The 26,270-nt window shown below is 33.5% G+C and overlaps 1 protein-coding gene across 1 annotated transcript; it reads right to left on the bottom strand.

Moving 5' to 3' along the window:
* Positions 1 to 2,278: 2,278 nt before the first annotated feature.
* Positions 2,279 to 14,669, bottom strand: LOC127734474 (tRNA-uridine aminocarboxypropyltransferase 2-like). The gene is made up of 6 exons (XM_052244362.1): positions 14,495 to 14,669; positions 12,123 to 12,213; positions 7,983 to 8,077; positions 6,915 to 7,107; positions 3,439 to 3,567; positions 2,279 to 2,575 (listed from the first exon to the last, which is right to left on the bottom strand). Exons 1-6 carry the CDS (start codon positions 14,587 to 14,589, stop codon positions 2,393 to 2,395), a joined length of 786 nt encoding a protein of 261 aa, XP_052100322.1. The 5' UTR covers positions 14,590 to 14,669; the 3' UTR covers positions 2,279 to 2,392.
* Between the last annotated feature and the right edge of the window lie 11,601 nt (positions 14,670 to 26,270).

The following is a 26,270-nucleotide window of genomic DNA, read 5'->3' as shown; positions in this document are numbered from 1 at the left end:
AATTTCATCATAAATTGCTGTCCATCTTGGAACACCTGAATTAGTCCTCAGGTATCCTTGGTGGGATTTGTGTTGCAAAATCTTCAATTTTAGAAACTTATTTTTTTCTATTTTTTCTGTAGGCAATGGCATTGTCTGTCTTTCAACTGATAGTTTTTAATTGCATTACTGATTACTTTTTCTTTATTCCAGATGCCCAATGCTGTATGAAAGAAGTGAAGACCGTTTTACTTTGAAATAAATTCATATTTGACCCAGCAATCTCCTTCAGATAAATAAAGTGTCCCTTGACAAAATTCAGATTTAACTGCATGAACTTGACTTCAAATAAGTTTCTAGAGTACTTTATGAGTTTGTAATGATATAGCTTTGGTTGACTTACGGTACAGTACAGTAAAGGGGACATTTATGTTCATAGAGAGGTGGAGGATACTGAAGGGATATTAGATGACAAGCTGCACTTTATTTCTATAAATCAATGACTTGCACTACAAGTAATACCTGCAATAAACCATAAGGAACAACCGGTTTCTATTCAGTTTCTGACAAGAGAGTGAATGAAGGTAATCAAACCCATATAGAACCGAATAATGCTACCTACTTTATTGACCAAATACCATTAGATTAATTTCCTTTTATGCATATTTACTCAGTACATGAACAATGTATTATTATTTTTGATGTCCATCGACAATTCAAATAATTCAGGATATTCATTTCAAAAACTATTTTACTAAAAAATTGGCAGATAAAAAAGGTCAATGATTTTGAAGACCACACACCAAAGACACCATGCAACCATACATCTCTATTTTAATTTGTATTATATATCTATTTATTTTAGTGGGGGGGGGGGGAAGGGGGCATAGTTGTTTCTTTTAATAAATTGTTTCGTTGGTTTCATCTAAAGGGAAGAGAAAAAAGGTTTGTTTCCATTGAAAATTGTGGGGGGGGGGGGGAAATTAAAAAAATAATCTTGTTCCTCTATGCTATTGAAAAAAATAGAGTTGTTTTTATAACATTGTAGTAAAGTTTGAGTTTTTCTGACATTTACCCAACACTGTAAATCTATATTGAAATAATGGACCTTGTTGAATTTCAGGAATTCAATGTGGCAGCTCATTCAAAGAATGACCCAAATTAGTAACAACATGTCAACTGTTGATAAGATGGCAAACATTAGCCCAAAAAACCAGGCATAAAAATTGCATTTGAATACAATTTATCATTCAAATTATTTGTTGCCTTTTTCTTGACTGATATTTAATTGATATCTTAGTTGCCACCTGAAACATTGCAAATTTGGACTGCAAGTGTCAATTGACTTTAACTTGAAGTAAAGTCAATCAACCCCTTCGCCCCAAACCCACCTGTTGTTGTCATTGCAAGTTATTCTTTTATTGCCCATATGACCCTCCATACTTTTTTAGAACTGCCTCAGCTGAACTGTGTTGGCAGCAGGGAGTTCAATCTTGCAATGCATGGTCCATAAACTCTTTCCAGATGTGTTGTTTATAATGAAGATATGACAACATATATGCCCTTCTTAGAGTTAAAAAATGAAAATTGTGAAAAGTAGCCAAAATCAAAATCATGTGGGGGTGGGACTCATTTGATGACCACTGCCTTAGTGACATATGCTGTATCTATTAACTATTATCCTAAATGCATGCATAGGTAGTTCAGGAATACTAGGAGGTATTATATGACCCCAAAAAAATCTGGTCTGTAAAAACTAAGTCACAGTTTTGTCAGCAATCTGTAAAAACAGACATTTTCGGCAGACCTGGTTTGTCATTAATAATTCCCCAGCAAGACAATCAAGTCAGCATGGATGGGTTGCTGTAACTACAAGGTAATAATCGAATTACACAGAAATACAGTTTGGTCAATGTTCACCTCTCAAGGTCATATCAAAATAGAAAAATAGACTGAAAATGACAAATTAAACACTATCAATTCATAATTACTTATCACATTTGACAAAACTTGAGGGACACAGGCAGCTGTCTGCAAAATAAAGAATAAGCCTCATTGTAACCAAAATAATTCAGCTAAACATTTAAGATAATAAGCCAGACCACATATCTTATCATTATAAGATTCTATAACAAACTAGGCCTTAAAGAAACACTTTGACACCCCTTGTCAATGTTATCTGTCCTGCATATAATTAAAAGTAGGAATTGAAAATAATCTGAGTATTTATAATGATTTTGGTAGGACCATGACATGGATTAAACACAGAACAGTATTTCAAAAGAAGACAGCAGCTAACTTTAAAAGTTATTAAAATTTTAATATCTAAGATCTGAAAGAAATAAATATGTTCATGTACAATCTTTAATAAAACAATCACACTAATTAAGCATACACTAAAATAAAATGTTTGTCAACTTTGCTGATTTCCATCTAAAATTTGTTGGTTTTTTTTTTCTTCAAGTCTTTTTAAAGCTTTCTTTGACAGTTTTTTCTTCCACAATCCATTTTCTATTTTATATGTTTTACTATGGTGTGTGCAGGCTCCATGATTAAGCTGGAACTGGCATAAGGCTTCTAAAGGCTTGGTTAATACCTGTAAATACAATTACACATTGATAGTTAATATAATATTGAATTTATAAATAGTGTGGTTGGTATAAAGTTATTTTCATGCAACTTGTTTCCAATTTGATTTCAAGTTTTTGTGCTTGAACTTCATTATTCACTGTTTCATGTGAACTGCTTAAACAGCAACATGTAAGGTATTTTTTTTTCATTATGAAATGGCCATTTTATTACCTGTTTGTCCATAAAAATACTCCCATCCTCTTTAAGACACTAAATAATTTTATTGTAATTACCTCAAATTTTTTTAAAACTTCAAAGTATTTTTTTAGACCTTTATAACATTAATTACCAATTACAGTTACTTGTGATAACTTCCTTTTTTTCAATTGTTTTCCTGAGTAAAAAAAGAACTACATTCCTAGTTCAAATTTATAGATAATGGTCATGATGGTATTGTCATTTTATCAATTCACTACTGGAATAATTGTTTTATTTTATGCATAGTAATCCCAGCAAGCAATGGCTAAACCATCATAAACAAGTAATGAATTCATATATCAACATGTTTGTGAAGAAAATGTAAAGAAAAAATATTTAAAAGTCTTAATTTACATGGAAAAATATCTTCTTATGGAAGGCTTTCTTCTCTTGTCATTTATGCATTATGACACTTGATGATTTTGAAATTATTGTGTGTTTCGATATTTGAACTTTGTACAGTTTAAAGATCAGTGGGGGAGTTTGCTTGAGCAATACACACAGCTGCTGAGCTCATTTTGCAGGCATCGCCTAGTTCATATAATATCTTTTATTTTCAAAGCTTTTAAGATGCATGACATGTTTATTCAAAATCTTATTCCTCTATAGTAAATTTGACCAAATACCTACATCAAATAAGTCTGGGATCTGTTCTAACACAGATAAAGCAAAAGCTGCAGTTTCTAGGGTAGACAGGGAACCATCATCTGGCTGAGTACGTATCACATATTTACTTTTTACAGTAGGATTAATTTGCACCTGAAATTAAACATAAAACTAAAAAGCACGTTCTTCTTTTTAGTTGAAAACCTATACATGACTCTTATTTTTATGACAAAGAGTGTAATTGGTGCTGTTTTTCTTTTTAAATCATTTTTTTTAACTTAAAACATGTACTGTCAATTCAGAAACTTTTATAATGTTTTTATTATTGCAAAGGGATAGGTTGGAAAAACACGATTCCAGACTCCCAACTTAAAATATGCTTCCCTAGTTATGCTAGCAATTTTCTGCAAACAAGAGTCATAAGATATTGCCTCAGCTAAAATTAAAGAACCTTTGTAAGCATGCTTACATACTCCATGCCCTTACATTGTCACTGGGCAAACAAAATCTCACTAGATTCCTAAGTTCATAAACTGATAACTCCAACAAAAGTCAACTGATAAAAATTTCTTGATAAATATGCACATTTACATATTATGTCCTTATTATCTACAAAGTTTCATAAAATTCTGTTATGTGGTTTCAGAGGAATTGCAATGACATACTGTTGTAATAGTTCAAAGGGGCTTAACTCTTAGAAAATAATTGAATCATAATTTCCTGTCGATATGCACATCTACATAGTATGACCTTATGATCTACTAAGTTTCATGAAATTCTGTTGTATGGTTTAAATTTTGGTTTTAGAGGGATTGCGATGACAAGAACAGGACTGACAAACTGATGGATAGACTAACTGACAGACGGACGGACGGTAACTTCTAGAAAATAATTGAATCATAATTTCCGATCGAAATGCACATCTACATAGTATGTCCTTATTATCTACAAAGTTTCATGAAATTCTGTTGTGTGGTTTTAGAGGAGTTGTGATGACAAGAACAGGACTGACGGACAGATAGGTCAAAAGCATTATACCCCACGGAACAAAGTTCCGTGATAATAAACCAAACGAATTTTTAGTACTAATTGTCAACAAGATATCTGACCTGGATGTGAAATCTGTAAGCACGGACCTAAAAAATCGTCTGCAACACTAAATTATATTTGTTGCATTAACCTTCAGGCTAAATCCATGACATGATCACAGATTTTCTAATAGTGGCGATTATAATAATAAACTGTTACCACAGAGATATGTCTTGCCTTTATGTACTTTTGATAATGCAAATGTTGAAATTAAAATAGCAATACTGTGGATTCATTAATATTCGTTGGATACCAATTTTCGTGGATTTCGTGGGTACAGGTGAACCACGAAATTAAATGTTCAACGAATGACAAATTTTCTATAGGCTTGTATGCAGACTTCAGCAAAACCACGAAATCAAATATCCACGAACATGCAAGTTTTCCCTAATCCACGAAAATTGGTACCCACGAAAATAAATGAATCCACAGTACTTTAACATTTAAGTTAAATGTAAGTTATGCAAATATTCAAAGTCAATGAACCATGACTGAAGGTACATGGCAAAACAATCTCCATGGAAATGAGATGTGCCAATGCTAATACAACTGCATACCAAATAAGTCGTTCCCTTTCAACAAACCTAAACACAAACATTGACTTGTAAACTATGTAAAAGTTTCAAAGTCAATGAACCATGATGAGGGGGTGGGGCTATATATTCTCCATGGAAATAAGACTTGCAAATGCCAATAAATCTGCATACCAAATATCATTCACTTAACATTAGCAGTTCATCTTAAACTGATCTAATCACAAACTAATACATGTAAACTAAGCAAAAGATTCAAAGTCAATAGACAATGACTGAGGGGGCGGGACCAAATATTCTCCATGGAAATGAGGTGTGCTAATGCTTATACAATTGCATACCAATTAACATTGGCCTACCACTAATGGTTCCCCTTGAACTGACCTAATCACAAACTAATACATGTAAACTAAGCAAAAGTTTCAAAGTCAATAGACCATGACTGCAGGGGCGGGACCAAATATTCTCCATGGAAATGAGATATGCCAATGCTTATACAACTGAGATATGCCAATGCTTATACAACTGAGATATGCCAATGCTTATACAACTGCATACCAAATATCATTGACTTACCACTAGTGGTTCCCCTTGAACTGACCTAATCACAAACTAATACATGTAAACTAAGCAAAGTTTTAAAGTCAATAGACCATGACTGAGGGGGCGGAGCCAAATAATTTCCATGGAAATGAGATGTGCCAGTGCTAATACAACTGCATACCAAATATCATTGACCAACCACTAGTTCACCTTAAACTAGACCTAATCACAAACTAATACATTGTTGAAGCTGCCGCCGCCGGAAACAGCATACCTATGTCTGGCTTTTTGACTCTGTCAAGGCGAGACAATAATTGATTTTTATTTTGTTGACTTAACACTCAGTGACAAATAGATTGTGCATATTCAGGATGATGTGAACAATCATACAAAGTATCACCCTTTAACTGCATGGAGCACTCATGATAATGACTGAACAAAATTTGTTCACATGCTAAATTGATTACCTTGACCTTCATGCTAATGTGCTAGACATCACAATCTTATTAAATAAAAAAAACTTAACATCACTGTAAAGCTCCAAATAGTACACAAGATATGACCTGGCAGAATTTATAAACAGGAACCTAGGGTCTGAATTTCTGAAACATTATGCTTAGTTAAAGACCTTGATATCTTTAAGCTGCAATTTCAAATCTTTTTCATGACAAATATTCTGGAGTGGGGAACAAACTAGATATCATTAAGAAACTACATGAAGTATTCAAGATAGAGAGTTACATGATTTGAAACATGCATGTAGCTATAGTCTGCACTCTGTTGCATTAAAATAAGTTCCAACATTGTTTGCAACAAATCTGCTAGAAGTTGTGAAAAAAAAACCATACAAAGTAGCTACTATTCCATCAAGGGGCACTTGCTGCAATATACTGTAAATTCAGAAATTATTGCGAGGTTTATATGATTGTGACTAATGGGAATGGGTGAGTATCCCAATAATAAGAACTCGCATTCTGATATCTGATACATATATCTGTATGCAGATTTTCTTGAAATCGCAATAATTAAGCTCGCATTTTTGTCTATTCTTCAATAATCGAAATAATAAATGCACGCAATAATTTCTGAATTTACAGTAGCCTTTTGTGCTTATTTGCCATAAATCAAACACTAATAAATCAATCCAAGGGGGACATTTTTTAAAGGAGAAGCTAGGATCTGCAATGTTAAATTAGTTTGTGACTTTGACTCTCAAGCTAGAAATCCAAACCTCATTAGTGGTGCACCTTTAAGTGACAGTCAACAATCATACAAAGTACCAACAATTTAACCCAAAATTTTACAACTAGTTATACATTTGTACCACAGTTTTACCTTTTGGGGAAATTGTAACATAGGATTTGATAGAAACATATGCTTTGCTTGTCCCCAGGTTCCATCCAACAGTACCAAGTTATATGACACTCCATCTCCTACGGGTGGAAGTTCAGATATATCAACAGCCCCAGGGCCTGGAAATAGTAGTAAGGTGTTGGGTTGTCTCATAAGCTCTAAAAGTCCTGGATATCTACAAAAACAAATATGTCATTTACAATATCATCAGCTGAGAAGTACTGGATATCTACAAGTACACAAATATTTATATTTGATTACAATATTCAGCTCAAAATCTCCCAGTTTCTACAGAAACATATATGTCATTAACTATACTGCAGCATCAGCTAAAATATAAACAATTCACCAAAGTTTCATGAGAATTGCTGACAGCATTTTTGAGTTATTGTCTGAAAACTGGAAAATCCCCCCTTTTTTAATGAATAAAACCCCATAACTCAGAAATGTAAAATGTAAAATTTATAAAATTCTAAATGGAGCTTACATCAATAGATATAAACAATTCACCAAAGTTTCATAAGAACTGCTGAAAGCATTTTTGATTTTTTGTCCGAAAACTGGAAAATCACCCTTTTTTTATGAATAAAACCCTGTAACTCGGAAACGTAAAATCTAAAATATATAAAAATCTAAAGGGAGCTCATGTCAATAGATATAAACAATTCACCACAATTTCTTGCAAGTTGGTGAAAGCATTCTTGAGTTATTGTCCGAAAACTGGAAAATCCCCCTTTTTTTAATGAATAAAACCCCATAACTCGGAAACGTAAAATCTAAAATTTATAAAAAACGAAAGGGAGCTCACGTCAATAGATATAAACAATTCACCAAAGTTTTATGCAAATTGGTTAAAGCATTTTTGAGTTAATGTCCGACATGTTGACGACGGACAGACGGACAGACAGACGGACAACGGTATACCATAATACATCCCGTAAACGGGTGTATAAAAATCAATATAATGAAAACTACATCAAATCTTGCAAGTTTTATTCGAGTATGTTTAAAATCCCTAGAATAGTGTGGTGATTTCGATATAAAATTTACCTGTGTTCTGGGAATTTTTTTGATCTGTAAACATGACACTTTCCTGGTGATAGACTCTGATTTAACATTGGAGCAGTTTTTAAATTTCTTGATTCCTGGAATAAATGTTATAATAACTCTTACAACCTGAATTGAATGAGAGAATATATGGGGGTAATAATTAACAATGCAAAAACAAACTGAAAATCTAAAGTTTACAAAAAAAAAAAAATATGACAGAAAACACTTACTCCAATAACCATAAAAGTCACAAATATTTCTATATAACTTATATCCATTTTATTTGAACTCTGTTGGTGCTTGTGATATTTGCAATCATACCACATTTCATTATTTTTTACAAAAAATACTGAATTTTGAATTTTTTTATATAACCATTACATGTTATAGAATAAAAACAGACTTAAGCTGCTCACCTCTGAAATTGGAGATTTGGAGGAAAATTGCCCCTAAGTAAGGATCAGAATGTTAATTGATTAGTACCATTTGTGTCATAAAAGTAATTAAAAGTTTACCAGATGTAACATCATATGCCGACTCATCAGCAGAAATAATAGAATAGAATATAGAATAGAATATTTATTATTTATTATTCCAATCAAGGGCCCTTGATGGGCAGCATAACATGTACACATAAAACAATACATCATGATTTGTAACAGAAAAACATTTTTATATATTAAAATGAAACATTAAAAAGTTCAGACAGATGTTATTATCTTCATTCTATAAAAATCACATACATTTAATTCCAGGCAGGATCAGAACTATAAAATCATTACAATTATCATTGTTATTACATACATTAATTAACATTTCGTCTAACATCTAGACATGTAATAATATAGCTCCCTAAATTTTTAAGTATAGACAAATTTTCATTAGTAAATAACCAAACAAATTTTGCCTCATTTGAAAGATATATAACATTGGGACTGATACAGTTTATCTCCTTGAAAAATATCTCCCTATCATTATTGTATGCTGGACAACTAGTAATAAAATGTTGTTCATCTTCAACCAGATTTAGAGTACAAACTAAATAATAATTCATAACAAATAAAAACTTTTGGCACATGATAAAAAAAAACAAGAGTGCACACGCTGAAATGTCTCGCCTTCTTTACTAATCATTGATATTATGTTGATAGTCCTAAATATAAAGCTTTATTACAACTGTCACATAAACTTAACATTAACCAAGTAAACTAAACATTGACCAATGAACCATGAAAATGAGGTCAAGGTCAGATGAACCATGCTAGGCAGGCATGTACAGCTAACAATTCTTCCATACAACAAATATAGTTGACCTATTGCCTATAGTTTAAGAAAAACAGACGAGAACACAAAAACTTAACACTGAGCAATGAACCTTGAAAATGAGGTCAAGGTCAAATAAAACCTGCGTGACTGACATATAGATCATAAAATATTTCCATACACCAAATATAGTTGAACTATTGCATATAGTATTAGAAAAAAAGACCAAAACTCAAAAACTTAACTTTGACCACTGAACCATGAAAATGAGGTCAAGGTAAGATGACACCTGCCAGCTAGACATGTACACCTTACAATCATTCCATACACCAAATATAGCTGACCTATTGCATGCAGTATTAGAAAGAAAGACCAAAACTCAAAAACTTAACTTTGACCACTGAACCATGAAAATGAGGTCAAGGTCAGATGACACCTGCCAGCTAGACATGTACACCTTACAATCATTCCATACACCAAATATAGTAGACCTATTGCATACAGTATAAGAAAAACAGACCAAAACACAAAAACTTAACTATAACCACTGAACCATGAAAATGAGGTCAATGTCAGATGACACCTGCCAGTTGGACATGTACACCTTACAGTCCTTCCATACACCGAATATACTAGACCTATTGCTTATAGTATCTGAGATATGGACTTGACCACGAAAACTTAACCTTGTTCACTGATCCATGAAATGAGGTCGAGGTCAAGTGAAAACTGTCTGACGGGCATGAGGACCTTGCAAGGTACGCACATACCAAATATAGTTATCCTATTACTTATAATAATTGAGAGAATTTAACATTACAAAAAATCTGAACTTTTTTTTCAAGTAGTCACTGAACCATGAAAATGAGGTCAAGGACATTGGACATGTGACTGACGGAAACTTCGTAACATGAGGCATCCATATACAAAGTATGAAGCATCCAGGTCTTCCATCTTCTAAAATATAAAGCTTTTAAGAAGTTAGCTAACGCCGCCGCCGCCGCCGTAGCCGCCGCCGCCGGATCGCTATCCCTATGTCGAGCTTTCTGCGACAAAAGTCGCAGGCTCGACAAAAACTATTAACATCATTTTTGTTTATTTAAAAAAAAGGTTTTTGAAGTGTATTATGATTGAAAATATATAAATTCAAAGACAAAATAAGAGTTGAAATTACATCTGCTCATGCAATTTTTCTTGAATATACCTAAATTATATTATGAAGTCAAAAAACTTCAAACATCTTTATTAAATAGTATACACAATAGTATACTGTTCAACATCACTTTTTTTGTGTCAGATGAGTTTTAAATCATAGTTAAACAGGGTGACTGCTGGTAACTAAAAGTGATAACTCTCTGATTGCGGGCCCAGTTATATTACATGTATATCACCAGCATGCACCTCAAAAAGTTATTAATAGCTAAATCACCTTATGTGTATTGTATATTGGTAGATTTATATACAGTAAGTGTATCAAGAGAAGGCATTGTATTATGAATGCATGAAGTTATGAGACAAGAGTGCACACGCTGAAATGTCTCGCCTTCTTTACTAATCATTGATATTATGTTGATAGTCCTAAATATAAAGCTTTATTACAACTGTCACATAAACTTAACATTAACCAAGTAAACTAAACATTGACCAATGAACCATGAAAATGAGGTCAAGGTCAGATGAACCATGCTAGGCAGGCATGTACAGCTAACAATTCTTCCATACAACAAATATAGTTGACCTATTGCTTATAGTTTAAGAAAAACAGACGAAAACACAAAAACTTAACACTGAGCAATGAACCTTGAAAATGAGGTCAAGGTCAAATAAAACCTGCGTGACTGACATATAGATCATAAAATATTTCCATACACCAAATATAGTTGAACTATTGCATATAGTATTAGAAAAAAAGACCAAAACTCAAAAACTTAACTTTGACCACTGAACCATGAAAATGAGGTCAAGGTAAGATGACACCTGCCAGCTAGACATGTACACCTTACAATCATTCCATACACCAAATATAGCTGACCTATTGCATGCAGTATTAGAAAGAAAGACCAAAACTCAAAAACTTAACTTTGACCACTGAACCATGAAAATGAGGTCAAGGTCAGATGACACCTGCCAGCTAGACATGTACACCTTACAATCATTCCATACACCAAATATAGTAGACCTATTGCATACAGTATAAGAAAAACAGACCAAAACACAAAAACTTAACTATAACCACTGAACCATGAAAATGAGGTCAAGGTCAGATGACACCTGCCAGTTGGACATGTACACCTTACAGTCCTTCCATACACCGAATATACTAGACCTATTGCTTATAGTATCTGAGATATGGACTTGACCACGAAAACTTAACCTTGTTCACTGATCCATGAAATGAGGTCGAGGTCAAGTGAAAACTGTCTGACGGGCATGAGGACCTTGCAAGGTACGCACATACCAAATACAGTTATCCTATTACTTATAATAAGAGAGAATTTAACATTACAAAAAATCTGAACTTTTTTTTCAAGTAGTCACTGAACCATGAAAATGAGGTCAAGGACATTGGACATGTGACTGACGGAAACTTCGTAACATGAGGCATCCATATACAAAGTATGAAGCATCCAGGTCTTCCATCTTCTAAAATATAAAGCTTTTAAGAAGTTAGCTAACGCCGCCGCCGCCGCCGTAGCCGCCGCCGCCGGATCGCTATCCCTATGTCGAGCTTTCTGCGACAAAAGTCGCAGGCTCGACAAAAAAACAACCTGGTTTGAAGTTTTTTACTGTTTCCATTCTTTTAAATTAACATTTTTGTTTAATTAAGCATATTTAGTTATCTAGAATTTTGAAATCATTCACATCTTTAAAATTTACCTCAAATGGGTGTTGTAAAATAAATACTGTTGTTGTTATTTGTATAGGTTCTGATGGTAAAAAGGGACACCAACAAACTGTAACTGGTCTCCTGAAATGAGAATTTTAAAATTTGATAAATCATAAAAATACTGGATCTTTATATATTTTAATTTTTCATTGCTTTCATTTCCCCAAAAAACTGTTGCATTTTTTTGTTTCTGGCAATATTCATAAATTAGGCATTTATATGATCTCTATTCCAAAACATCATAAAGTCTTGGAAGGCCTTTTAAACTTTTGCTTTGACACCTACCAGCGTCAATGAGGGATCCTCATCTATAAAATTACCCTCTGCAGACATATTGATTATCAGGACTGTCAGACCTCCATATAAGAATGGTCAAACATTTGCACAAGTATATAATGAATCCCCCTAATCTATTTCAATATATTTTTCTTTTCCGTGCATTTTCAAGTTTTATGTATTTGTATTGTCTATGTCCTCCCCTCCTTTAACTTTTGTGCAGAAGCAGTTTTAGTTTACATTCTAATATGAATCTCTCTGTCAGAACTAAAAAATATCTAGTAACTGTATGTATGTATAGGTAGATTCCTCCATTATTAGGAGCACCCCTGGAGAGCTGCGAGGGTACAGTGGAATCCATGTACACTCCCAAATGGGATTAATCGAGATGTGTCATTTATGTATTTACAACAATGTTTACAAGAACAATCCCCACCTCAACACAAAGGGGGTGCTAGGACACTGGGAAGTCTGTTATTATGGTGGAGGAAGCCAAAGTACTTGAAGAGAACCACCAGGCTCCTTAACGGGAACAGACAAACTGAAGAGATATCAGCAGATTGATCTCCTGGTCAAAGTCAGTGGCAACTTTGACCTACTGAGGCACCCAAAGTACCCATTCTAGTTTAAAATCTGGACTGGTTAGTGGGTACCAGAAATGCGTGTGGGAGGGTGAAAATCACCCTTCTGATGTACTGAATTTTCCAGTGCCCTGAGTGAAAATCGAACCCAGGACCTTCAGCACTGCGGCCATCGTTCTTCAACCATTCGACCATGAACCCACACATAACTTTATACATAATATCGATTTTTGATTACTTCAAAATAAAACCAGATCTCTTTTAACAATTTTTCAGGGCAGGGTTCATGAATATCAATGGGTGGCTTTTGTAGTCTATCGGAATCACAACTGTTTTTTGAAATACATGGGTAGGTTCTATAGTTTACAAACACATTATGAATACTACTTCATTCACATATTCATCTACATGTATGCAGTAATAAGTAAATCAAATAAAAATCATTCTCTTATAATTGAGACTCAGATTAAATATCCTTAACCTTTACCTGGGACTATTATACTAAATATTTTAGTCCCAGACCTTTACCCATTAAATTTAAAGTTGTCGCAAAAATGCCAGTTTACATGCACATTTACAAGTATGCCAAAATTTCATTTATTCTTTTATAGTTATCCTCAACAGGTCAGGAATAACCCTTAATTGGTGGATTATACCTCAATTCAGGTATAATCCACCATTTGACATATAGTGAGATAGACCAATTGAGGTATAATGCAGTTTATATCAAAACATTTTTTAAAGAGATATTCGAGCATCTTTTTGCATATACCATCTCAAGCTTTGCTGCTTTGATGAGTTCTCATTGATGACATGTAATTGCTTCTAACTCCTTTAGTTGCGTTCTGTGAAAGTGTGGATTATACATCATTTGAGGTATAATCCACTAATTGATGGATATCATCACGACTGGTTTCCAAGTCTGCATCAGTTCCAACTTTAGATTTGTTAGTCGAAATGGACAGGATGAGTCTACAGAACAAAAAATAACATTTGATAGATGAAAATTCAGAATTTATAAAGAGGAAAAGGAGGATCATATTAGTTTTGGGGTTTCTCTGACACAATGCAGCACAAAGTGTCAGAATCAATTACATGTCTTCACTATGTGGTCATCAAAGCTAGGTACGGTAAATGCAAAAAGATGCTCCAATATCTCTTAAAAATTTATTTGGATAAAAACTGCATTATACCTCAATTGGTGTATCTCATCATATGTCAAATGATGGATTATACCTGAATTGAGGTATAATCCACCAATTAATGGTTATTCCTGACCTGCTCAAGCAAATTAAATGCTAGAACATGTAGAAGTTCTATTCCTGTACTTGGAGTCAAAAAGAAATGGCATCTACAACATCAAATATCCAGTTAAAGTTTCATTCTAAATAAAGGACGATGGGAGGATTGATTAATTGTTGGTTGCTTAACGTCCATTGTCAAATATTTCACACATTTCCGGACGAGTGAGTGGAAGTGTGATCTTGGAGATCATATATTTCTACCTGCATCTGGAACAAACATCTCGCTTGTTTATTTTTGGCTTTTCTAAGTTGTCTGCCAATTCAAAAAGAGATTCTATAAAGTTTTCTTCTTCCATCGCAAAGTTTATATCTGTTATCTCATTTTCGCTGTTACGTTGGGGAGAAGGGTACTTTTAAGAATAGGGAGTGAAACATAAGTTGCGTTTGCCATTCCGATATCACAAAGAACCAAAAAGAACCTTGACTCTAATTGTATGTATACATCGTAGTAATCAAAACTGGCTTTAGGGAACGATCATTTGATATTATGGGGGAGGGGAGGAGGATTTGCGGAATGATAATTGTTTTCACTTTTATACACATTTGTTTCCTGTATTTCGTGTAGCAGAATATTCATTTTCATCCGATTTAGTCGGTGCAAAGTTATTTATTTTCAGTTTTTATCAGGCTAATTTATTCATTTTCAAATCCTCCTCCCCAAGAAAATCAAGTGGTCGCCCCCTTAATAGTATCAACGGGTGAAGGCGCCGTCGATTTATTGACGGTTCACTGGAGTAGATTTAAAGCTCTCTGCGCTTGTTGCGCCAATTACAATATGGTTCCAATCCAGTCTATTGTTGTCGGGACACAAAATGAGTTTGAAATTTATTGTGTTCTACTGGTGGCTCAGAGACTGTTGGGAATATTTAAACACCTAGTCACGATTGTTCCTCACATGTTTTTCGACTATGTTTGATGATTGAAAGAATATTAAAGTTTTTAGCTGTGATGGTTCTTCATGGTTTTAAATACTAAATAATCGTCATCTGGATCAATAGCATGAACCAGCCTCCTGTTGAACTTACTTTAAATAAAGCTAATACTAACAATGACCACTGTCCTTTCCTCGATCTTGATATCTATATCATTAACGGGAAGCTTATTTAATACAAAAATTTATGATAAAAGAGATGATTTTTCATTTCCTATCGTTAATTATCCATTTTTAGATGGTGACGTTCCCTTGTCACCATCTTATGGTGTTTATATATCTCAACTTGTACGATTCGCTCGTGTATGTAACAACGTATTAGATTTTTGCGATAGAAATTTATGTATTACTGAAAAATTATTACACCAGGGTTTTCGATATCATAAACTAGTCAAAACATTTACAAAATTTTATCATCGGTATAAGGTAACACAATACAAATATTTCATACCTCCAACTCCCCAGTTTTAAAATGCTGTAACTTTCTTTATAATGCTTGAAAATTTATAAAAGTGGTATTTATGGATAGCTAACAGATTACTCTTTCAAATTAATGCAATGTTAGTATTATACAACAATTATGTAATTAATTATAATTTTAACTGTGTCTACAAAATTTTACAAGAAATTTCCACTTTCAATTGAAATTAGCTTCTTCATGGATACCCCGAGAGGGTTGATTTTATAATATGTTGTTCCTAGAGCCATTATCTACAAAAGGGTGTCTCAGATTTTGGATAGAATGTATATATATAGATCAAATTTTACACCTAATCAAATAATCTCTACTTTTATGTGGTAAGGATGTTTACACTAATTACAGATTTATGAGAGAATGGAAAACGATAGCGATAATTTGAGATACCCTTTTGTAGCTCCTGCTGTGTTGATTTTAAAAGATAACGTTCTAATTTCTTGTGTAGTTATAGAGATGTCAGAGCTAAATTCATTCAAGTGAACTGACCAAGATTTGCCATTAATTGCATAATAATTGATTACATAATGATTACATAACAAAAATATTGCATTCATTTAAAAGATTAATCTTTTATCTATCTATATATACCTCTTTTATTAATTTGTATGCAGTCATAAGAAAGTAACGATCATTTTAAAGGTTGGAGATTGGAAGTAAAAAATCTTTGTATTGTGCTACCTTAAGGACATCATTCGTAAATATAACTCAACATGCAGACATCTTATACGTTCGGGTATTTCACATCCAATCTTTTATGGTAATATTCTTTACAAAGCACAAAAATGTCAGTATTCACCTCAAAAGCTAACAAAACCTTTAAACAGACTTATTAAGAAGGGATATAGTTACGATACTGTTGTCAGGTCATTAAAGATTGCATATTTTGGCTTTAATATTGATTCACTTATAGGGTCTTTGCATCGGAATTAAACATATTTATTCTAAAACCAGTTGTTGGCATGACACGGGTTATGTTCTTCTCATATATTTTATGATGGTATAATACTAAACCCCTAACAGGAGGGATTGTGCCTGATATTCATATGTTGAAGACATAATCTTTCAATCAGTTTAATTGAGGTCTGGAGCTAGCATGTCAGTAACTGCTAGTAGTCTGTTGTTATTTATGTATTATTAATTGTCATTTGTTTTATTTTCTTTTGTTTCCTATTCTGACATCGGACTCGGACTTCTCTTATACTGAGTTTTACTGTGCGCACTGTTGTGCGTTTGTTTTTTCTGCATTGGCTAGAGGTATAGGGGGAGGGTTGAGATTTCAAAAAACATGTTCAACCCCGCCGCATTTTTGCGCCTGTCCCAAGTCAGGAGCCTCTGGCCTTTGTTAGTCTTGTATCATTTTTAATTTTAGTTTCCTGTGTATAATTTGGAGTTTAGTATGACGTCCATTATCACTGAACTAGTATACATATTTGTTTAGGGGCCAGCTGAAGGACGTCTCCGGGTGCGGGTGTTTCTCGCTGCATTGAAGACTTATTGGTGGCCTTCAGCTGTTGTCTACTCTGTGGTCGGGTTGTTGTCTCTTTGACACATTCCCCATTTCCATTCTCAATTTTATTCAACCACCTTGTAAAAACATATAAGCTCGTACGTCTATGTTGTAGCTCTTGCAGTTCTAGTTTGACAAACTTGTTTTTTAGGCATCCATCTTCCCTTGTTTTTAAATCGCCTGTTGTGAACCTTGCTGCTTGTCGTTTGGCTTGTTGGTATCTGCTATACTGTAGGACCACATACTTTGACTGCATATTCTATCGTTGATCGTACTAGTGAAATGTTTGCCGTTTTCTTACATTCCTATGGGCAGTACCATAGTTTCCTTCCGAGAAAACCTTGGGTTGAATTAGCCGTAATTGCTACATTTTTTTATACGATGTATGTTCCACACCAGATTTTCTTATATTTGCATTCCTAGGTTGGTCTGAACTTATTGGAGTATGTAACCATTGGACGTATAAAATTTCTGATTTTTAATTTAAATGCTCAGGATATAGCATTTTTGTTTGTTTGCATCAAGTTGCATTCCCCAGTTGTTTACCTAAACATCCAAGTTTGCTAGCCTCTTCTTGCAGTCTTCTGTGGGCTTTTTTTTTATATATTCAAGGAAGTTCCAAGTGGTGAAGTTGAAATCATCACTGCGTAAATTTTACGGACGCCATCACAAATTGGGTGACTCCGAATGTGACCTACCGAATTAGAGTTATTACCGGGTTTGAACTAACATGAGCAACACGACGGGTGCCACATGTGGAGCAGGATCTGTTTACCCTTCCGGAGCACCTGAGATCACCCCCAGTTTTTGGTGGGGTTCGTGTTGCTCAGTCTTTAGTTTTCTATGTTGTGTTTTCTTTACTGTTGTTTGTCTGTTTGTCTTTTTCTTTTTTTAGCCATGTTGTTGTCAGTTTATTTTCTATTTATGAGTTTGAATGTCACTTTGGTATCTTTCGCCTTTCTTTTAATGGTTCTGTACACTCAACAGTCATTAGTGAACAGCCGTATTTGATATTTGACGGTGTCTGGGAGCTCACTCATCTGACACAAAAAGAGTAACGGTTCAAATACTCTTCCTAATGAGACTCCTGGGTCCACTTTCACTTCTTCGGAGCTTTCTCCCCCTTCACAACCCTCGTCTTTCTCATTGTCAGGAACATATTAACCAGTTGCTTATTTTATTTCTAATTTCGTATTCCGGCCCATTTTTATATTAGTTTATTATGCGGTACAGTGTCAAAAGCTTTGGAAAAATCATGGATTGGAATGTCAGTTGATAGACCGTCCTCGAATGCGCTCATAAAGTCATGTAAGGTGACTGGCAAATGTGTGTTTCGCAAGAATAGCCAGATCTGAATCCATGGTTGAGCGATGTAATACTTTATGCTTTTCAAGATGTTTTAAAATGTGCCGGCATATAATGTGTTCTAGTAGTTTGAAAGATACCGACGTCAGTGAAACTTGTCTCTTATTTTCAGCTGCCTGTTTGTATCCCTTTTTGAATAAACAAGAAATGTTTGCATTGAGCCATTCTTCTAGTAGTATTCCAGTGTCTATTGATGTTTGAAAGATAGTACTTAGACCTGGTGATATTTCTGTAGCAAATTCTTTCCGTATTCTGTTTGGTTCAGATTGTTTAGATGGCTTTACATCTTTTAGTAGTTTTTCCAGTCCGTTTGTTGTTATGCTTAGATCAGGTATAATAGAATATTTGATGTATTTTGTTGTTTTGGATATTGATGTTGATTGGTCAATTGTGAAGACGGATCTAAGTTGTTGAATACAATGTGTATTCTGCCTTCCTGACTTGCCTTTTATCTCCTTTTTGGAACTGCCAATATTGTGTCCACTTTTAAGTACGTTTAGCTTGTCAGTATAGACTTATTGTTTCTTTTTGAACAGCTTCCTTATTTTGTAGCTTATCCAGGGTAGGTACTTTGGGCGAATTTCTTTAGATGATCACTAGAGCTTGTATTTATGTAGTTTATTGAATATCGACTTTAAATAAAACTTTGAATTTCAATTGAATTTTGATTAAAAAAAAAGATGGTATGTGTTTGTCCATGCTTTGAAAACAGTTCTTTCTTGAAGGTGTCACTCATTTCTTGTACATTTATTCCTTTGTCCTGCATTTTTCTGATTTTCGTTGATGTTATTGTAATTTCTTTTTTATGTTGTTCTAATTCGCCTTTGGGTACATATAACATTTCATGGGTTTGCTACATTGTTAGTATGGCTTAGTGTCGCAGTCTGTAACTATCATTTCATTATGTGATATGCCAAGTGTGCTTTTGGATGATTTTGACAGGGTTGTTGCTAACACTATGTCAATGAGGTTGTTATCCCTTGTTGGTGATTCACGAATTTGAGTGAGTTAGAAGGGTGGAGTTATTTCTAAGAGTTTAGTTTGGATCACCATGACACTTGAGTTGTTTGGTACTGCCATTGATTCCCAGTTTATATCTTGGCAGTTAAAGTAAGCATGATGTTATTGTTTTTACTTGCTGTCATTTGTAAAGACTTTTCTAGTTCTTCTACGCATTTCATGTTTCTATTTTGCTTGTAGAATGACCCAAAAAGGAGTTCCTTTTTGCAGTTAATATGTTTTGTTACCCATTCTAACTCACAATTTGTTACTACATAATTCTACTGATATGATGTCTTTTTGGACAAGGATAAAGACTCCACCACCAAGTTTAAAGTAAAATATGTTTTTACTTTATGTTTTTCTTCTATTACTGTAATATTTAAAATTATTTGTCGTGAGGATTTCGTTTTGAGTCTTGGACTGCTGGTCTTTATAGTGGGCTAAATATGCTTGATGACACAGCTTCGAATGAAATTTCATATGGGAATGGTTCGTAGTAATTTTATTTGCTCAGTTCATAGCTGTGAAATTTAAAAGCTGACACATTTATACTCTGGCATATACAACAGAGCCATTGAATGTTTGATCTTTGAAGGATTTCGTAATCAACTGTTCATAGTTCAATACATGATCTATTTTGCCACCTACCACATTCATCACAACAAACACCATCCACATGGGTACACGCTTCGATGTTTCCCTCTAGGTCCAGGGTTAAGTTCAATAAACATCATAGTATAAGTAATAGTAGTGTGAGGTGTTGTTTCACATTAGATGTCGTTGGTATTGTTATTGGTTTTCTTCCTGCTGTTGACATGTTTTTATTTAGTACACACATAAGTGGTTGTTGTTGCATACATGATTTACTGGTTGTTAAATTTGTTCCAATGCAGTAAATAGAAATAAGAAGATGTGGTATGAATGCCAATTAGACAACTCTCCATCCAAGTCACAATGGGTAAAAGTAAACAATTATAGGTCAAAGTACGGCCTTCAAGTAAAGCATACCTGTTAGCAGCATACTGTTGATTACATTCATATTGAAACTATGGTATTCTGATACTGTTGTTGATGTTCAAGATGCTTGTGTTTTCAGTCCTGGTTTAGCACAAAAGAGCCCGTGCTGACCCGAGCTTTAAAACACGTGTTAAATTACCAACAGTCTGTCTGGGGCTGGGTAGAGATTGTCTTATGTAAAATTCGTTCTTATAGGTTTGTAGGTATTTTGATACTGTTGTTAATGTTTGAGATGGTATTCTGATACTGATTTTGAATTTCAAAATGTTTTGACTAATGAATATGAGACATTAAATCATTGTTTTTTTTTAATTCATGATATCAGAGACATATAATACATTATTATATCTCTCTGATAATATTGACCAATTTATATATTTTGTGTTTATAATAATTTGATCGTTTAGCTCAAAAAAGGGAAAAAGTATTAACTAAAATACCGAACTCCAAGGTAAATTGAAAAGGGTGAAGTCCACAAAACCTGACAAAATCAAACGCTCGACTACATTAACCAACGGAACGAATTGAACGTTTAGTGTTGTTTTGTTTTATCTTGTGCTGTATTGTCTTGAACGTACAATTATTTGTAAATTAAGCCTTGACCTGTTGTCCATCTACTGTCTGATAGAACGTTGGGGGATACGGCAATGTGTGCCTCTTCGCCTTTAATAATAATAATTTTGATATTGTTTTCATGGGAAGGCTTTTGAATAAATACAAATTAGATTTGCTAAACAAAGGTAAAAATCTTAAGTTATAGCGATGGGTGTGGCTAAAGGTATATTTAACGCCTTTACCAAAGGAACAATGGAAGCAAAACAGATTATTTCCAATGATGTCCTATCCATTATTATTATACATACATATTATGAATAGTATGGCATACAATAATATAGAAAATGATATTCTATATGGCCTCCAGTTTAATAAAATATAAACTCTTCATCTGACATGTGCGAGAAGGCGAAATCGAGAAAACACGAAATGGTTTTCGTTTTGCGTTTTTCGCGTTTCGAGTGATTTTAAGCTCACCTTTCCAAAGGAAATGTGAGCTTTTGTCATCACTTGGCGTCCGTCGTCGTTTGTCGTCGTCCGTCATCGTCCGTCGTCGTCCGTCCGGTGTAAACTATTTCAAACATCTTCTCCTCTGAAACTACTGAACCAATTCCAAGCAAACTTTAGCTGAATGATCCTTAGGGTATCTAGAATAAATTTGTGTTTTATTTTCTGTTTCGTCAAAAAACATGGCCACCATGGCTAAAAGTAGAACATAGGGGTAAAATGCAGTTTTTGGCTTATATCTCAAAAACTAAAGCATTTAGAGCAAATCTGACAAGGGTAGAAATGTTCATTAGGTCAAGTTCTATCAGCACTGAAATTTTCAGATGAATCTAACAACCCATTGTTGGGTTGCTGCCACTAAATTGGTAATTTTAAGGAAATTTTGCAGTTTTTGGTTATTATCTTGAATATTATTATAGATACAGATAAACTGTAAACTGCAAAAATGTTCAGCAAAGTAAGATCTACAAATAAGTTCAATGACCAAAATTGTCAATTGACCCCTTAAGGAGTTATTGCCCTTTAAGGACAATTTTACACAATTTGATTATCATGTTTTCTAACTTTAAAAAATCTTCTCCTCTAAAACTATTGAACCAATTCCAACCAAACTTAAGCTGAATGATCCTTAGGGTATCTAGAATAAAATATGTGTTTTATTTTCTGTTTCCTCAGAAAACATGGCCGCCATGGCTAAAAATAGAACATAGGGTTAAATGCAGTTTTTGACTTATATCTAAAAAACGAAAGCATTTAGAGCAAATCAGACAGAAGTTAAAGTATTCATTAGGTCAACAACTATTATTAAACTGTAAACAGCAAAAATGTTCAGCGAAGTAAGATCTACAAATAAGTTTTATGTGACCAAAATTGTCAATTGACCCATTAAGGAGTTATTGTCCTTTAAGGACAATTTTACACAGTTTGTTCATCTAGTTTGCTTACTTTAAAAAATCTTCTCCTTTGAAACTGCTGAATCAATTTCAGCCAAACTTGAGCTGAATGAGTTTCAGAGTATCTAGTATAAAATTGTATTTTATTTCCTTGTACGTCAAGAAACATAGCCACTATGGCTAAAATGGAACATAGGGGTAAAATGCATTTTTTGGCTTTTGAAGAAAATATGACAAATACAGAGAACATTTAAATGGCATTTTTAAGCCACACATTAATATATATTGAAAAGCAAAAATAATCATTGATGAAAGATTTAAGCAAAAAATTACAGGTGATCGATTCAGGCTCTTGAGAGCCTCTTGTTTTATTTGAAATAGCAGCATGATTATACTCATCATATACTCATGTATAAACATGGAAATAACATAGACAATATAGTACTTCCACGATACGATGTCGGTTCAGATAAATTTTATTTATCATAAAAACGCATAAATTTTATTTTTAGAACCGTTTCTTACACACTGAGCTGTGAGGAAGGTGGTTTCTGGAGTTGTAGCCGTTTAATGATAAGAATATCTTTGGATGGAACACATTTCAATTACAATAATTTTCAGAAAGTCACTCTTATAGTTCTCTTGATACATTACAAATAGCTTAATAAAAAAGCACCATTTCTAATCCAATACACAATGCTAAACTATATTTATATCCATGCACTAAAACAATTACAAATGGTTGTGGTAAAATTACCATAAACCATTTTGTTTTAATATAATATATGACGTGTCAGAACATTTGAAAGCAGACAGTTTTTGAATTTTTTATTCAGCAGTTGGTAGATTCAACACTTTTGGACTTCTAAAATAAAACTTTAATTTTAAAATTTTGTATTTGATTTAGGAACAATGAAATTTTTGTACTGTTTCTGTATTTAAATAGTCTTACATGCATCATATTTTAAACTGAGTGTTATATTTAATATCACATTTACCACTATGTTGTGCTATACATTTTGTCCAGTTAATATATTGTTGAGCGTCGTGAATTGGTTGATTTTTTTTTTTATTCATATAGTTAGTATTGCACCAAGTGAACCTTATTGAAAATTGGTGTAAAAAAAAATTGGTCACTTTGAATAACGATATTGTTATTAGAAGTAGTTATAGTAGTTGTTTTGTATTATAGTTTGCATGCATACTTATATTATGTATAATATATAAATTTGTTTTGCATGCACACGTATAAAAAAATGCGGTTTTACGTGTGCATGCAAAACAAATTTCTTGGTAGAGGGGTCTAAATACAGCACAAACAACATTTTCCAAAAGACCAAAAAAGTGAACAAGTGAATCTGTGAGCTACTGGTCACAAATGATACCCCCGCCCTCTAAAAGTATAAGGTCAACAGGAAGTTGTTGAGTGATGAATCTGAAAATGCATCACCGTATAGCTGACTCATATAAACCCTGAAACCAAATTTCAGAAATCCTTGTAATGTAGTTCCTGAGGAAGATGCGACGAAAAATATTCATGGGACGGACGGACGGACAGACGGACGGATGGACTGACGGATGGACGGAAGGACGGACATACAGAGGTAAAACAGTATACCCTAACTTTTTTAAAAGTATATTTTAACAAAACGCATTTGACTAGCAGGTCGAACAACCGATGTTCTTAAATCCTGCTGACTGCCATGGCGATTGCCAAATTAACGGATTACCAGATGTAACTAAATGGATCTTAATTATTTATTTAATACCAAACAGAAAACAATAAACTTGAGGAAAAGATGGTATACCGCAAACATGAGGTGCAAAAATTTGTACACCATATCCGGATTTCGACAATTAATGTCTCTTCAGTGATGTTAGGAATCGAAACGGTATTTGGAAGGCCATATAATTTACCTCAATTTAGGATGGACTCTTGAATTTTGAAGAGTCGAAATAGGATGAATGGATTATATAAACCCGAAGGCAAATATAATACAAGCCCCAAACGAAAAAATATAAACAAGTCTAAATTGAAAACAACGTTCAAACCTATGATTGCGTTGGATAAAAAACGCAATTTTATGTATCTAATATATACGCCAAAATTGATGTTTTCATGCGTTTATATATACATCCCGTCATTGTGTTTTGTACTATGGTCATTTTTTTTGTATTTTGTCTTTCATTTTTGCTTATGTGCTTTGTCTGTAAAGTGTCTCTATGTCATTTTGTTTTCCTTGTTGACACAGCAATTTGTTTTTATAGTGATTAAGATTATAACACAATGTTGACTGCTGTACCCCAATGTTTGACAATTTAACCTATTATGTCTGTTTGTTTTGCTCATATATTGTTGTCAATATAATGGAATTCATACAAGTGAGAGGTTTAGCTAGCTTTAAAACCAGGTTTAATCTACCGTTTTCTACATATGGAAATGCCTGTACCAAGTCAGGAATATGACAGTTGTTTTCCGTTCGTTTGATGTGTTTGAGCTTTTGGTTTTGCTATTTAATAAGGGACTTTTCGTTTTGAATTTTCATTGGATTTCGGTATTTTTGTTATTTTACTTTTTATCTTTGGGATATTTTTTTCATTTATTTTCAAAACAATAAAGTTTTGAAAATATATTGCGAAAATGCGACAAAGGGCTTTTTTATCCTCGACGCTCGTCACGTGATTATAAGTCAGTTGTTCCCGAGATACTCCGGGGTTTTGAAAGACAATTATAATAACAAAGTTATACAGATAAACAAAGAACTACGAAAAAATGTATATCAACGTTGTGATATTAGCTACTGGCAGCACAGGGGTTTTTGGAAAAACACTCGAGCACTGTTATCAAATGACAAGGTGCATTTAAACGCTATAGGTATGGTCAAATATGCCAAGAGTATTCGTGCAGCTGTAGGTAGTCCAGCTTGAAGTTAAATATTTTATCACTTTTGTTTGATATTGATGCAATTATCTAATATACAAAAAAATGATATGGAGGATCTTGTCATGTGGTAACTTGACAAAATATTATGGTTATTTACTGAAAATATGGTACTCCATTACTACTTAATTTATATTATTTAACATATTTTCCCTCTGTCTTGCTTTGGTTTATTATGGTTGTGACACAAGAATGGTTGACATTACTAATGTCTTATATTATTACATGGTTCAGTTACATGTGGATTAACTATTTAATCATTTTCCATGTACATACATGTGTATTGACTTTGGTTGAAGCAGAGGAACATACTAAATGGTTTATAACCCTATATGGTTGTGTCACAATTAATTTAAGGGTAAATTGGTTATAAAATTTAATTTTACATGTTTTCTATACATATAATATTTGTAGTTCTGGAGTTATTATATCAGTATATATAAATTTTAAATTCAATATTGGTTGAATCTATGTATTTATTTACACATGTATAGGCTTACAAATATGCCTAAAAATTTTTGGATCATAATTTCCTCAATTGGCCATATTAAGAAAATATTGTACTAACAATTAAAATAGTATACACATATATTTTTTTTAATTCTTAATTATTTCAGTCAGAATGCCAAAGCAAAGAACAAAAAGGAAAGCTGCTCCCGGACATTTGACTGAGGCGACAATTAGGGATGTTTTTGAGATGGAGACTACTGCTTTGCCGCCATTAAATAGACCCAGGGCAAAGAAACGAAGGAGTACTAGGACACAACGTTAACCGCAACGA

This window comes from Mytilus californianus, unplaced genomic scaffold (genome assembly GCF_021869535.1).
Source record: "Mytilus californianus isolate M0D057914Y unplaced genomic scaffold, xbMytCali1.0.p SCAF_3, whole genome shotgun sequence".
NCBI classification, from domain to species: domain Eukaryota; kingdom Metazoa; phylum Mollusca; class Bivalvia; order Mytilida; family Mytilidae; genus Mytilus; species Mytilus californianus.
Note: the sequence above shows the minus strand (reverse complement) of the source record. Positions and strands in the feature narration are given on the sequence as shown.